We start from the raw sequence: 16,677 nt of genomic DNA, 5'->3' as shown, positions 1-16,677 counted from the left end.
GGATAGGCTGGGCAAAACAGAAAGAAATACTTCCTTCGGCAACAAGTGTTTAGGTCTTATCTCACTCAAGGTCTTAGCAATAAGAGTTTCTACAGTACAAAGATGTTCTAGGTAACATCTACTTTCTCACCATGAGTGAAGATGTATAAAAAAAGCAAGCATTCAGAAGAAAGAATAAAAGAAAAATTTTAAATTAGAAAAAATTAATAGAGAAGAAAGGAAAAAAAGTTTTAAAAACACTGAATAAAGGAGGGACAAACCTAACGCAGAGAGCCCTGAATACCAATTGGCGAGTTTAAAAGAGATAGCAAAGCAAGGCCAGGCAGACAGTGGATATGCCTCAAGGTTAGGATACTGGCAATGAAGCAAAAAAACAGTAAAAAGAAAAAGGAAAAGAGGGGGCTATAGGCCACAAAGCAGCAGTAATAAGAAAAGAGTGAGCCAAGGTTTAAAAGAGTAAAAAGGAAGGGAGGAAAGAAGGAAGGAAGTCCTGAAGGAAAGAAGGAAGGAAAAGCAAGGAAGGGAGGAAGGAAAAGCAAAAGGAGACAACAGAAGAAAACTCAAAATTTTAAACATATGTTTCCCCAAAAGAGGACTAACAATAGGAGACAATACTTGAGTTAATATCCAGGCAATCTGATGCAGCCTGGGCTGTGAAAGGTAGATAAAAGAGGTCCTTGGTACCCAAGGATAATTGTTCTAGAATCTTTCTAAAAGGTCCAAATATTTCAGAATAAATGGTAAAAAAAACAAAGGGTTGACTACAACTTAATCTAAAATGTGAAACTAAAACTTATGAAAATTATTTTAAAAAATAGTTAATGATTTCATTTATATGCTTCATTTTTTTTATTTCTGGCATATAATAATGGTATAACATTCATCAGCTTTAAAATTTATAACATGAACATATAATAGGTAGAGCATGAGCAGGGGAGGGGCAGAAAGAGGGAGACACAGAATCTGAAGCAGGCTCCAGGCTCTGAGCTGGCAGCACAGAGTCTGATGCACGGCTGGAACTCATGAACTATGAGATCATGACCTGAGTCGAAGTAGGAGGCTTAACCGACTGAACCACCCAGGCGCCCCAGTAATTTTGTTTTAAAAACTTCCAACAATTTTTTCAAGGGCCTCCCTTAATCCTTTGTTACTCAAATTCTTTTTTGAAATGCCTATGAGTCATCATCCTTTTTTCAATTGTTAACTCTGCTAAATACCATCTGTCAACAATTCTGCATGTGATTAAAGCCATTCTTTTGTACTTCCATAGGCTTTATGAAGTTTTGCATCTTTTTCAAGGTTTGCAATTTCTTTGGTTTGTGCTATATTTGCATTACATTAGCAAGGAAGTAATAAAGATGTTGATGTGATGGATGGGAAAGATAACAGCCAGAGTTAATTAGGGATCGATAGTTGGTGAGCAGAGCCTAATTTTATAAGTGCTTAGTTCATCAGTGAATATTCTCTTGTTTGGCAACTTTTGCTTATCCATGAAATCCTTTAGATTAATGAACATTTGGATACTGAGGATCTCCTTTAATATTACATTACAAGTTGTTCTGAGGATTAAATTTAGAATAGATGTAAAATATGTGTAAAGCTATATTTAGAACATATGTAAAAACCATCCAGCAAAATGCCTGAGCCAACTGAAGCTGAAGTTGATTAACTGATGTTTGTTAAATCTGAAAGGCAGAAACTGGAAGAAAAGGTACCATTAATGAAAAGGGAACAAAAAATAAAAGAGAAGTAACACACACTATGAAAACTTATTTTCAGCTTATAAGCAAATCAGGACATGGGATAAAAACAAATAACTATTAATAAAATTGAAAGTTCAGAGTACATGGGGGATTTAAAGATGAGAGGGAAAAGTCACAATGACTGGAACAAGGAAGAAGGAAAGTTGGAAGGGCTGGACCCTGAGGTAGGTTTAAGAACCGGTGAGTTTCTAAAAAGGCAAAGATGAGGAGAAGGCATATCATGTGTAGGCAACAACAGATCAACAACAATTAGGAAGAAGTAATAAATAAGCCTGGAAAGTTGGTGATATTTAACTAAAGTATGGTAAGGATAAGTTATGAAAGGGCTGTAAATATCAAGGTTAATGAGTTCACACTAAATGTAATAAGCAATCATTTTTTGAGGGAGAGGGAACAGGGGAGAGGAGGAGGGTTCTAACCAGAATAAGACTTTAAGCCTGCAAAACTGGGAGAAGGGGGGTGCTGTTAAGGACCTAAGAAGTTATAAATGCTGACCGGGGAGGTATGGGAAGGCAAGGCTAAAATGACAGTAACTGGGGATTCACGGACAATGAGGTATTAAGCAGGACATTCAGGAGGAGCTCAGGATCCACTTGAGGCTAAAACAGATTCATCTATGTAAACATAGTTTTTAAGGGTCTGGAAAAAGTTTAAGGGAAAACAATGGAGTCATATCTTAAATGTAAGGTTCTAGAATCAGCCTATGAATTAAAAAAAAAAGATTTTTGCTTTTAATTCCAAATTACTCTTGAAATATTCCTAGAAAGGTGGTCATGGAGACAGTCACACAATCTCTCAGTAAGTCCACATGACCAGGTATTCCTCCAGCACTGAAAGGGACCACTAGTTTTTCAGTGAATCCTGGATAAAGCCTTTGATTGAAATTTAGGGTGGTATTGAATAAAAAATATAAATATATATATAAATATTAGAATTTCCAAGTCAAGGAGACTGCCTACACAAGGAGGCACATGGAAGCCAAAGCTGACTAAAGAAACAGTAGATTCAGTTCCATTCCCCCTGACTGGGGGAGACACTTGATAACTGGAGTTCAAGCAGGGCTGCCAGCGTTACTCTACTTTCTATTATTAAACATTCTTTTTTATTTGGCTGAGTATCTGTGGTTGAGTCTGTGTCATTCAAATATATATATGATGTAATTTTAATATAGTGAAGTGATGAGCCTGTATGATGTTTCCAAAGAGAAAAGAATGAGAATAACTTGGAGAATGCTTATACTTATGTACAGAAAGGAAAATTATACCTGAGAAGGGAACATAATAGTTATAAAAGACAACATCACCTCTCAAAAGTTAAAGGAAGAAAGAGAGGCTGTCATCTATGTCAAGGGCTCGGAAAAGAGGCCAGAAGGAGTTAGAGCATAGAATTTGATCACTAGCACCAGCGTTAGCCTTAAAGAAGCAGTTTCAGTTGAAAACTGCAGGAAGGGGGATTGACACTGCGTGGAATTAGAAAGTCTATGTATGACAGAAAGGAATCTGTGGAAGAAAGGGAAGACTGAAGGAGAAACAGGTCAAATTTTTTTAAATACATAGGATTCCTTTAAGTTATGGATTTTTCAATTCTCTTTTAAATTCAAGAAACTTTGGTAGAGATTTGTTTCACTTAAGGAAAGGACAACTAGAATATATCTAGGAATCTAAAACTGTGTAGTAGTTGTGGTCAGCTAGGTAGTACCACAGAGAACATACTTCTACAGCAAAGCCCAGATTGAAATGCTGTTGTTTTAAAAATAATAAAATATTAATCTAAACTAAAATAATCCAATGTATTAATAGTTACAAAATTAATAATATAAAAGGCCCAAAAAGCCTTTTAGAAGAATCTATGACATCCTTAGTGAGATCAGAAACTTCACTGCATCCTTTCCCCGCTAAATCGGTCTTCACATCTTTCTCATTTTTGTCAGTAGTAGATTCATATTATCTCTGACTTGAAAGAATTAGAAAAGGTCACCAAGTTAAGCCTTTCATCCAACGCTGAAAACTCCATCCAATATCTGTAATGAAAGGAGGTCACCCGCCTATGCATGAAAACATCCACAGATGGGGAAATCTCTAGCTTCGAAAAGCACTCCTTTTTTAGTTTCTTCCTTCCTGGATTCATTAATCTCCTTGTCCCCACCCACCTACCTCCAACTAAAACAAGTCAAAGCATAACCCCACATGTCACCACTCCTCCCAACATGCTTACATACTTTCAAATAGATACATTAATTTCTATTTTGCAATGTTCTTTGGATTTATCACTTGCTGTTCATCTGACTCTACTCAAAACCCCTTTTACCATTTACTTTATCATAACTCATGTTCTTAGTATTTTAGCAGCTATAAAGTTTGCAACTTAGCCTGTGCAATACTGCCAGGATAACCTTCCTAAAATTAAAAATTTCCATTACATCCTTTCTATAGAGAGAAACTATAGGTCTTCCCATTTGACTTAATTTAAAAGGAAAACTTCTCTTCCTAGCTCTCAGACCTGTATACTCCAGCCCTTGCCCACTGCTCTCTATCATAAAGAAGTCTCTATTGAACTCCATCTTGTTAATATCTCTCATACACTATGTTCACTTGTCCTCTGCATCCAAGTTTGCCTTCCTAAGTAGACAACATGTTTCATGATCAAAAACTGTTTTATGTTTTATACTTCCATTGGATTCTCAATGCTCATCAGCACTACAATGAGCACATCCTAAGTGCTCAGGGAATACCTGTTGACTGGTTTTTCCCCACTGGATTTATACATAGTTTGAATGTACTGTTCAACACAAGCCAGCGTTCATATTATTCCTTCCACCTGCTCTTTCTGTACATGCAAAATTCCTATTCGTCCTTCAAACTTCAGCTAAAACATCCCCCATTAGGAAGTCTTTCCTGATTATCCTAGCAAGAATGAATATTACCACTTGTTTTCCTGTAGTATTTTACTTATAAATCTATCACACAACTTTAATCATTTTGTCTTATAACATCTAGACTGTAAGGTGATTTTTTTTTTAAAGTTGATGGAAAAATCTATCTCTTCCTCATTTTAATGTGTCCCCTCTTCCTCTCACACACTTTCCACAATGCCTGAAACAATGCCTTACATGAAATAGGTGATCAACAAATACTTATGGGAGTGAATAGACTTTCTTCACCAAATATTTTCCTAAATGAAAAACAAATACAACCAAATGAGTAAGTAAAGCATCTTAATAACTGTTTACTTCCCATTGAGTTACATCATTTAATAGTTTATTGTTCCAACGGTTAATAAAATTCTTTTGTTAGGTATTAGGTAGAAATTCTATTACCTAACATAAAGAAGAGGGGATAGATTTATTTTTCAAGGTCTTTACTATGACTGTTAATCTAGTATTTTGAAATGTATCTATTCAGGTTGTTCTCCCCTGCAAAGCAATAGAAATTACATGATAAATATAAACATATCTGAGTATTTTCTAGGTAATAAAATATACATACATTTTTTCAAGTTATAGGAGTTCAATAAATCAACCTCAAAGTTATATTCAAACTCCACTGTATGGATGATAGAAGGTTAAGATTTTGGTGGTTTCACTTTACTATTTTTACAAAAAACCCCAAAAGATATAATAAATGTTTGACAACATCTAACCCCAAAACTGCATTTAAATGTGATAATCAATATACAATTTTGCTATTAAATGAAAACTTTCAAAAGTAAGAGGGAGCATGATATTAATCTAGGACTCCAAATGAACTCCAGGATTCTGAAATATAGTCAAAATTTTCTCTATTTAGTAGATGTGTGACCTTGATCAAGCCAGCTAACCTCTTTGAGGCCCAGTTTTATAGTGTAAAATCATGTCTTACTTTATATAATGTTCATGAGTGATGTTATCTTTCAATTTTCTGGAAAAACTGAGGTTAGAATCATTGTTTCCTTAAAAATTTGGTAGATGTTTTCTGTAAAATTGTCTGGGCCTGGTGTTTTCTTATGAAAAAATGTTAAATTGTTCCTTTATCAGGTTTTCTTTTTAAAACAATTTGGTGAGATAGATTTTCCTATGAATTTCTAAGTTTTATTTAAATTTTCAAATTTATTGACATAAAGTTATTTAAGGTATTCCCATGTTTTCAGTATCTGCTACTCTTTTAAGTTTATTTATTTTGACAGAGAGAGTGTGTGTGTGCAGGAGCATGTGCACGAGTAGGGGATGGGCAGAGAGAGAGGGAGACAGAGAATCCCAAGCAAGGCTCGAACCCATGAAACCATGAGATCATGACCTGAGCCAAGATCAACAGTCGGATGCCCAACGACTGAGCCACCCAGGCGCCCCTATCTGCTATATGTTTTAAATTTAATTTTTTTTAATTTTTGTTTTTAATGTTTTACTTATTTCTGAGAGAGAGAGAGAGAGAGAGAAAGAGAGAGAGCAAGCAGGGGAGGGTCAGAGAAAGATACAGAATCTGNTGATAGAAGGTTAAGATTTTGGTGGTTTCACTTTACTATTTTTACAAAAAACCCCAAAAGATATAATAAATGTTTGACAACATCTAACCCCAAAACTGCATTTAAATGTGATAATCAATATACAATTTTGCTATTAAATGAAAACTTTCAAAAGTAAGAGGGAGCATGATATTAATCTAGGACTCCAAATGAACTCCAGGATTCTGAAATATAGTCAAAATTTTCTCTATTTAGTAGATGTGTGACCTTGATCAAGCCAGCTAACCTCTTTGAGGCCCAGTTTTATAGTGTAAAATCATGTCTTACTTTATATAATGTTCATGAGTGATGTTATCTTTCAATTTTCTGGAAAAACTGAGGTTAGAATCATTGTTTCCTTAAAAATTTGGTAGATGTTTTCTGTAAAATTGTCTGGGCCTGGTGTTTTCTTATGAAAAAATGTTAAATTGTTCCTTTATCAGGTTTTCTTTTTAAAACAATTTGGTGAGATAGATTTTCCTATGAATTTCTAAGTTTTATTTAAATTTTCAAATTTATTGACATAAAGTTATTTAAGGTATTCCCATGTTTTCAGTATCTGCTACTCTTTTAAGTTTATTTATTTTGACAGAGAGAGTGTGTGTGTGCAGGAGCATGTGCACGAGTAGGGGATGGGCAGAGAGAGAGGGAGACAGAGAATCCCAAGCAAGGCTCGAACCCATGAAACCATGAGATCATGACCTGAGCCAAGATCAACAGTCGGATGCCCAACGACTGAGCCACCCAGGCGCCCCTATCTGCTATATGTTTTAAATTTAATTTTTTTTAATTTTTGTTTTTAATGTTTTACTTATTTCTGAGAGAGAGAGAGAGAGAGAGAAAGAGAGAGAGCAAGCAGGGGAGGGTCAGAGAAAGATACAGAATCTGAAACAGGCTCCAGGCTCTGCGCTAGCTGTCAGCACAGAGCCTGACTCAGGCTCGAACCCACGAACTGTGAAATCATAACCTCAGCCAAAGTCAGTTGCTTAACTGACTGAGCCACGTAGGTGCCCCTATCTGCTATATGTTTTAAATTCAATTTTTAAGTTATGAAATTCTAGGCATTTAAAGTGTTTGGCTTTTATGCATTTCAATGCATAAATATAAAATTAAAATAATTTCAGTGTAAAATTTAAAATAATTTTTGTTACAATAAAATAAAGTAGGATTCTTTGTGTTAATACAAAATAATTTTATTCCTAATGATTCTTCCTTTCAAAAAGATTCTAATGAGACAGAACATGGGGCATTAGTTCTGAAGCACTGCTCTTCTGTCCTCCTCCCACCAGCCCCTCATGCATATTTCATTTGTAGATATTTCAGGCAACCCGTGATGGGGGGAGGGGCAGGGGACATCACATTAGGACCAAGTAAGATTATTTGATTATTACATACATAGAAAGGCAAGTCCCAGATATGAAGCATAGCATAGAAGTCTTTTAAAAAAAGGAATGGAGAAAAGATTTATAACAGAAGCTTCTGTAGAAAGATTTGATCGGGCTTTACAGGCATTTAAGGAGCCCTATAATTATCACAAATATCAAAAATATTAGGTTTCAGATGAAATACAAGAAAGGCCTGAGAAAAAGGTTAATCTATATCTTGTTTTTAGATTTCACATTTTCAGGGATATGAATATAAGAATGTTAATTAAGTCCACATACTAAAATCCTAAGACAAAATCTGAGTCTAAAGACAAACACCTTAAAATAAAAAATTGCTAAAATTGCTAAATGAGCTCCTCTTCTTGGAATCTTTCTCCTGTCGTATTGCCAAGTCACACAGGTAGGAAAAGGCCTCGAGCAAATATTGCTGTAGACCCAGAAATGTACTGGCCTGCTCATCCATTACCTTCTACTTTCAGTGCACTGGGCCTATTCGTGTCACTGTTTCTCCCTACTTCGCTTGATATGAATTGCTAAGGGCAGGAAAGAAATGAATTCACTTAAATCATTAACCAGATCTCAAAAGACTAACTATCTAAATGACAAAATAGAGACATGACAAATTACCCACATTATGACATCTTCAAAGCATTAACAACACATGTGACCAAAATAGTAAATACCGGATAGATAATTCAAAGAATAAGATTTCATACTTAGTCACATATATTCTTCAATAACATACCTCAGGAGGTTTGAATTCTTCAATTCCACCTTCCATTTTCTGTTTAAGTGCACTGTTTACTTGCTTAGCATTCTGAACCTTCAACAAAATAACCCAAAGTATGAATCAGATCACATACTTAGTAAATGTATGAATACTCAATACATGAAAAGGATATAGAATATATACCAAAACCTGCTTAAATTTTATTTCAGGAGGACAAACACTTAAACTTTATCATACTTGGGGCCATTCAACTAATACCCACATCAACTAATATATATATCAACTAATTATATATATCACTAATATATACCTATTAAACTAATAGTCTACAAATCATAGTATCTGAGTATCTTTTAACACTATCTCCTTTTAAGACACATGGTATATAAAGGAGTTAAATTCTATTAATATGTCTCATCACAATTATGTTTTGATCAAATAATTATTCCAATAATAATAATAATTTTAATAAGTACCATTATTGGTGCTTCACATGCAATAAATCATTTAATTCTCAAATATTTTGTGAAGTGTATAATCAGTTCTGCTATAACCTGACATAAGCATTCTCAAAAATCAGCTTAGTAGGCAAAATCGCACAATAAAAACCACAGGACTTATGGGGAAACAGTTAAGGACACGACACTGAAAAACCTCATCAATGACACAAAAAAAGATAGGAATCTCATAAAAATAACAGCAGTTTTATGCATTCTAAACAAGAACAAAATTCACAAATGCTTTAATAAAGATGGTACTTTACCTGGAAAAAGACCTGAGGTTGCTTATAGAAGGGAGTATCAAAACAGTTGCAGCTTGTGAGTTACTGGGAAGTGGTAGAAGGAGGTTATTTGAAATCAGATGCAAAGTTTAACACCAGATATGGATGTGTGTAGTTCATTATATGCAGTGAACTGAGGGAGATGGCACATATCTGAAGTGTATGGATATATACTCAGCAAGTGCAAACAAATCACAAAAATTGACAAAAATCAAACATAATCGAATGCAAAATTCACACTCTACTCAAATTGTTTCAGTTGTATTATCAGTTGTATTGGAATAAATTCATATTTTCAAAACAAGCGTTATAGCAGAACTGACTCTACTTTTACTGTAGCCATTTTAGAGATGAGGAAGGGAGGGCACAGAGAAGTCAAGAGAAACTTTCCTTAGGCCACAGAAACAGGAGGCAGATCCCAAATTTGAACCATGCCAAGTTTTTAACTACTGTTCTACTAGAAATATTATTATTTACCTAGAATATTAAGGGTTAGTATTTCCGTTTGCTCATTTGTTTATATTTTTTTCTTGGCTTGCTTTTTTTTTTAGTTTGGACAATATTTATACAGTGATTTGTGAAAATTTTTTCCTCAGAGATCATACACATGTGGTCAGCCATGTTAGGCATACAAATATAAAATGTAAAGTCTCAGTCTTTAAAGATTTCATAGATTAGTGGAGAGATAAATAACTATAAAAGTATATAAATGCTAAAATACCCAACCTAGACTTGGAGGAAGAGAGAGAAGAGAGTGTTTTGTATACGTGTTAGTGGGTGTGGGTGGTGGGGAAAATAGGGTAAGTTTTCCAAAGGAGATGACACCTAAATTTAGTTTTAGTTTCAAAGGATTAACAAGAATTAAGCAGGTAGATAAGGTTGGGGCAGGAAATGCCTTCCAGGTAGAACAGCAGGTAGGAAAACAGGAAAGCAGTTAGGCTGGGCCATAACAAAACATTTGAATTTTGCCTAAAGACTGAAGGAAACTTTCTAAGGAATTTTAAGCAAAGGAGCAACTTAACTCATATTTTTCCTTTTAGAAGGATAATTCCAGTTGAAATTTGGAGAATGAGACAGGGTGAAGAAGATGAAAACTAATCTAACAATCCAATAGAAATACTGAGAACCTGAATTACCACAGCAGGAATGAAGGGGTGATGGTGGTGGCACACAGACAGATAAAAGAAATAACTTGGAAACAAAATTAAGATGTGTTTATAAACAGTTGATAGGGGAGAATTAGGGAGAAGAAGGAATCAAGGGTAAATCTGATCACTGGCCTGAATAAGTGAGTGAACGTGGTGCTGAGACAGAGAATGCAAAAGGGACAGATAACTGGGGTGGGTGAAGAAGTCAGTTTGGACACTATGAGATGTGTCTGGGATATAAAAGTAGTAGGATTTGTAAATCCAAGAGTGCAAACCTATACTATGTCACACATCAAATGACTAACCAAGAAAGGAGTTTAAAGCTTTAAAGAAGGTCCTTTATAAAAATCAATAAAAATAGGCTGTAAGTGAAGCAGTAATGTTAAGAATAAAAAAGTATGAATACAGGTGACTGAGTACATTTTATTCCCTCATTATTTAAAAAAATTTTTGAACACCTGGGTGGCTCAGTCAGTTAAGCATCTGACTTGATCTCAGCTCAGGTCATGAATTCACAGTTTGTGGGTTTGAGCCCACATCAGACTATGGTGCTAGCAGTGCAGAGCCTGCTTGGGATTCTCTCTCTCCCTCTCTCTCTGTCCCTCCTCCACTAGCACTCTCTCAAAATAAATAAACTTAAAAAATAAAATAAAAAATAAAAAAAATTTGAGCACTTTAAAAAAATTTTAATCATATGTTAAAAAAATAGTCGAATGACTTTCATATATCAAATCTGGGTTTTGGTTTTAATACATTAAAATGATATAATCCAATCTAACTCATGTTATCGCTTTCAGAGATACAACGCAACTGGAAATATTTTTGCCCTGCCAGTGGATATTGCTAAAAACAAATGCCTATGGGTGCTCCTGCATCTTCAAAAGAAAAAGAAAAGAAACAGGAACCATAGTTCTCCAAGGATGGCTGTACTTCCCATACTGTAAAAAACAAAACTTGCTTTCAAGAATTTCAGTATGTATTGTAACATAGACTTCATTCCTTCCGTTTGCTTGCTGACTTCTTAGATCACTTGTTTAGAAAACTATTCTCACTACTTAACTGCTATTGGTACTTCATAGGATCTAAGTTTTAAACTTTTGTAAAGAACATTACAAGCTATTTCATGTAATTTAATTTTGTGCTGAATATTCTTCAAAGGACTTTATATAAATAATACAATATTTTAAATGAGTCTCCAATTCACTTGTCTTTCCACCATATTATTGCTTTCTCCAACTTTATCTGCAAATGATCTAATTCCAGGTAAATTCAAGAGGAACCCAAGGACTGGCACTCTTCTACTAAAGCCAATGACCATAGGAAAGAAGCCCCTGAAAACAAGAAAGAATCAATAAACTTAAAGACCATACTTATCAAAGGGCCAACCAACAAGGACAACAAATACACCACCCAGGAAAAATCCTGTAGCTTTCATGTTATGTTTTTGAAAGAAAAATCTGAATGTTCTTTGTAAATCAATTACAAAAGCCAGGCTAGTAACAAATAAAACATTTCCAATAGCCAGTAGTGCATTATCAAATAGGAGAATCATTCCGAAGAACAGGAAAAATACTCCATATCCTGTAAATCGCACTCCAATTCTTTGGGTGTCCAGTAAGGAGATCATGGCTGCAGTGGTGAGGGCAGTGGCAACAGAACCTCAGGGTGTCCAGGGAGTGAAGCAAAGTCAGGAGAAAAGCCAGCAAGCAGCCTAGGCAAGAGCCTTCACATCTTCTGGAAAGATGCAGCCACCCCTACCCCAGCTTCGAGACCACTCAAGCCTTTTTTAAAAATATTACAAAGTGTTTTAGAAGGTCTATTAAGAGAAGGAGTGCTGTTGAAAAGNTGGGGGAGAGGGAGGGAGGCAAACCATGAGAGACTCTTGAATGCCGAGAACAAACAGGGCAGATGGGGTTGGGGGAAGTGGTAGGGGGAAGATGGGCATGGAGAAGGGCATTGTGGGGATGAGCACTGGGTGTTATATGGAAACCAACTTGACAATAAACTATTAAAAAATTTTTTTTAATTAAAAAAAAAGAGAAGGAGTGATGTGGTTTGGGAGATGGGAGTCTTATATACATACATTCACTGTTCAATTAAAGACTAAGCATTCAGTCAAAAACATACCTAAACCAAAGAGTCCAATGTCGTAACAGTTAAGGGAAGGGAATTCCAAGAAGGAAGAAGTAGTTGTCAGTATCAAATATTATTGAGCAGTAATAGATTCAAGAGAAATAACAACCAAGAAGAGAGCATGAGACCTGGCAACTTAATAAATAAATAAACTTGAGATTGCTTTTGCAGTGGCAGAATTAGGATAGTGTATGGGGCAGAAATTAGATTGGGAAGGATGAGAGAATATGTGATGGTAAGAAAGCAGAGGAAACTAATATGGTAGATATTTATTCAAGAAGTTTGTTGGACAAGAAAAGAGAAATATAAGAGCAGTTTGGGTAAATAACGAGGGTCAAGAGATAGAGAAATCTCACTGTTTGGGATACAGAAAAGCGATCTTGCTCACATGCTCTACTGCTCAAGATTCTTACATGTTATATAAAGTGGTATAATATTAACACCAAGGATGTATATTATACTACTTAAGCAAGGAAGATATGGTAAGTTGAGGATGCATACTGTAATTCCTAAGGCAACTATTAAAAAATGCAGATATAGTTGAAAAATGTAAGATCATGTTACACTTCTCTTTAAAATCCTTCAGTGGTTTCCTAACTCAAAATTAATTTTAAGGTTTGTTTGTTTGTTTTTTACATTTTATTTTTAAGAGAGAGAGACAGCACAAGCAGGGAAGGGGAAGAGAGAGGGAGACACAGAATCCAAAGCAGGCTCCAGGTTCTGAGCTGTCAGCATAGAGTCCGATGCAGGGCTTGAACTCATGAACCGTGAGATCATGACCTGAGCCGAGATCGGCCACTTAACCAACTGAGTCACCCAGGTGCCCCACAATTTTAAATTTCTTAACATGATCTTATAAATTCCTGTCTGCCTGTGCTGTCACCTACTAAAGGCAAGTAGAAATTAATGAAGAGCTTTCAGAGGAATGATTGTGATCATACCAGTATTTTAAGAAGATAACACTGACAACAACGTATAACATGGAGCTGCAGAGAAGTGGATAGTAAGGACAATCAACAGGACAGTTATGGTCAGATAAGAGGTGGTAAGGGTCAGAACAAAGGTAGTAGTGATGGGATTAAAAATGAGAGGAATGATTTAAAGAAAGTTTCTCAGATAAAACTTACACAGCTTGGTTACCACTTGGATTTGTGTGTTTTGGAGGATATGATAATGGCAAGGGATAAATCAAAGATGATTCTCATGTTTCAGCAGACAGGAAACAGAAAAAAATCTTTACAGGATAGTCAGATGCCTAGCAGGCAGCTAGAATATAGCAATATACAGCCTGAGAGAAAAGTCACAGCCCGAGAGGTAGATTCAGCTGTCACTGGCATTTGGTGTAGGCTTGGCTGATACAGACCAAGAAAGTACAGACTTGGAAGAGTACCTAGATCTAAGGGATAGGGAAAACAACAGAAACAAATAAAAAGAGGAAAAGGTGACTGAGGAAGGCCAGAGACCTAATGACAACCACTAACTGAGTACATACTATGTGCCAGGGACTGTTGGAAGCATTGTTATATATATGTAATGAATATAATTCTTCCCAAGCATCAGATTATTATCCAATTTCAAGATGAGAAAATGGACTTATGAAGAGTGAAACCGCTCCCCTAAGGTTACACAGGAAGTAGATGATGTAGCTGGCATTAAAATTTAGGTTCACTGACCCTATATCCTCACTCTTAACCATGAGTAACCTAATTATGATAAGAATACATTTATAATACCTCGGCAGCTACCACGGATAATAATGAGGAGGAGGAGAGAGCAGCCATTACTCACTGAGCATTCAAAACGTGCCAGACACTGCTCAACAACCTACACATAAAAACTCAAACAATTCCCAATAACTTGCAAGAGAAGTATGATTATTATCCCCAACTTCACAGATATAAAATTGAAGCTCAGAGAGTCCAGTATTTCCCAATATCACAGGGCTAACAGGTAGTGATGCTGGTATTCAAATTTAGAATAGACAGAGGCATCTTTGAATTTGGAAACAAAGTAAATTTTAAAGAATGAAACTTATGTGAACAGCTAGCTGAGAAAATCTGCCAAGACCTTAAGTTTACTGAGGTTTTAAAAGGGGATAAACAAAATGAACAGAATCACCACAAATGATTTTTATGAAATACCTGACGTTTTAAAGAGATCAGCTCCATGTCCAGTTGTCGCAGGATGGTGTTGGCTGCATTGGGACTACAGGAAACCGCTACCACATCCTCCTGGGTTAAGTACATGCCCTTTGGGGGACGGCACTTGGAGCGCTGAGAGTGATGGCGGTGTTGTAAACTCTGATACTCTCTCCTTCCCAGCCCAATCTTGCTGGTTTGGACAGGCTGCTCAGTATTGCCCTAGAAGAATAAAGGTACAGTAATAGGTTATTTCGTTTTCATGCACATATAAGCTGAAAACAGTCTATTACTAGAAGTATCTGCTGCACTAAGGACACCTAAAAAATACTTCTAACCCATTACATCACATACAAGTACAAACACAGATAAACGCGCAGCACTTATCAACTGGGGGGAAATAAGCATACAACATAACGCATCTTTGACCAATCCACTCAATGAAATGCTTGGTTTCTAGCCCAGAGGACTATAGAGGACTATGAACAAATGAAAATATAAGTTGGATTCGAAACTATTCTTGTTTGCTTCAAGATAGAATATATTTTCCCTCAGCAATAAAAGGCCAAAAAACAAACAAAAAACAAAAACAAAAAAACCCAGCAATAACTTATTAAGTGCAAAAGTTTTTTAAGAAACTAAAAAGAAGCAAATAAAGAATTATGACAAGTGGGGGACGGGGGGAGATGGGCATGGAGGAGGGCACTTGTGGGGATGAGCACTGGGTGTTATATGGAAACCAACTTGACAATAAACTATGTGTAAGAAAAAAAAGAATTATGACAAGTGGCTGATAATATTTTATTCTCACTTTAGAGTTGCTGAAAGAGAACTATGCCTCTAAAGATTAAAAAGGACACAGAATTATCTTTTCATTTTTTAAAATGCTTATTTTTGAGAGACGGAGGGAGAGAGAGCGTGCGTGAGCACGAGTGAGGGAGGGGCAGAGAGTGAGGGAGACACAGAATCTGAAGCAGGCTCTAAGTTCTGAGCTGTCAGTACAGAGACCAATGCAGGGCTCGAACTCATGAACAATGAGATTGTGACCTGAGCTGAAATTGGACCCTTAACCGACTAAGCCACCCAGGTGCCCCGACCCAGAATTATCTTAATCTTGACATTTTTAAACTCTAAATCTATTTATCTGTGAATAAAATATGATGTAAATTTGTATTTTGGAAGAAGTTAAGATGGGCCTAATAATAATGAACATGAACTGTTAAGTAGGATTTCATTATTACTTTAAATATTCTTAAAGTGTGATATAAAAATACAATGTTATTCTGTGCTTCTGAGACAGGAATCCATTTGAAACTGAATATTAGGTTGAAGGGCAACCTAATTTCAACTGAACAGATGTAATACTCCAATTCTTTAGAAAAGGAACCCAAGGGGATAAGTGAGTATGCAGCGGCTGACACTTGCCTAATGCCCATGCTTCAATGGGCAACAGGTATCTCCCATTGGGGGGCGCCTGTGTGGCTTAGTCAGTTAAGGGTCGGACTTCAGCTCAGGTAATGATCTAATGGTTTGTGACTTGAGCCCCAATCAGGCTATGTGTTCTTGGTGCGGACCCTGTTTTGGATACTCTGTGTCCCTCTCTCCCTGCCTCTCTGTCATACACTTTCTCTCTCTCTCAAAAATAAACAAAGTACCTCAGATTGGTAGGGCCTTCAGACATTTAGCAAAACAAATGCAAAGGTGTCTCTACAAGAATGCATTTATTTATTTTTTCCTAAAGTGTATGCACACATGGGGGAAGGGCAGAGAGAGGGAGAGAGAGAGAGAATCCCAAGTGAGCTCTGCACTTGTGGAGCTGGATCCCGTGAATCACGAGATCATGACCTGAGCCAAAACCAAGAGTTAGAAGCTTAACCAAATGAGCCACCCGGGCGCCCCTTAGAAGAATGAATTTTAAATCCATGTCTCAAAAATTTTCCACAAGTATGTTCCAAGGAAAATGAGCTCCCAACCACAAACTGATGAACAAGTCCCATGAGTGACATAGTAGAAAAACAATTAGATCTGCAAAGATTGAAAAATTAGAATTACTGGATAAGAGAATACAATAAATATATTACATGTACATAAAGAAATAAATGACAGAATTGAAAATATGGAAC

General features: G+C 36.1%; 1 protein-coding gene and 1 pseudogene across 3 annotated transcripts in view; both read right to left on the bottom strand.

The window, feature by feature from the left end:
- The window catches only part of RCOR3 (REST corepressor 3), a 55,991-nt gene that overhangs the window by 12,484 nt on the left and 26,830 nt on the right, over window positions 1–16,677 (bottom strand). For all 3 annotated transcript variants that reach the window (XM_077763163.1, XM_077763165.1, XM_077763164.1), the window contains 2 exons: window positions 14,558–14,776; window positions 8,370–8,447 (listed from right to left, as the gene is read on the bottom strand). In XM_077763163.1, coding sequence (XP_077619289.1) covers window positions 8,370–8,447; window positions 14,558–14,776 — 297 coding nt within the window. The remainder of the gene's footprint in view (window positions 1–8,369; window positions 8,448–14,557; window positions 14,777–16,677) is intronic.
- On the bottom strand, window positions 11,467–11,910 carry LOC144230827 (vesicle transport protein GOT1B pseudogene; annotated as a pseudogene).

Source organism: Crocuta crocuta, unplaced genomic scaffold (genome assembly GCF_008692635.1).
Source record: "Crocuta crocuta isolate KB4526 unplaced genomic scaffold, BGI_CrCroc_1.0 scaffold3, whole genome shotgun sequence".
In the NCBI taxonomy this organism is placed as follows: Eukaryota; Metazoa; Chordata; class Mammalia; order Carnivora; family Hyaenidae; genus Crocuta; species Crocuta crocuta.
This window is presented reverse-complemented; position numbering and strand designations above follow the sequence as displayed.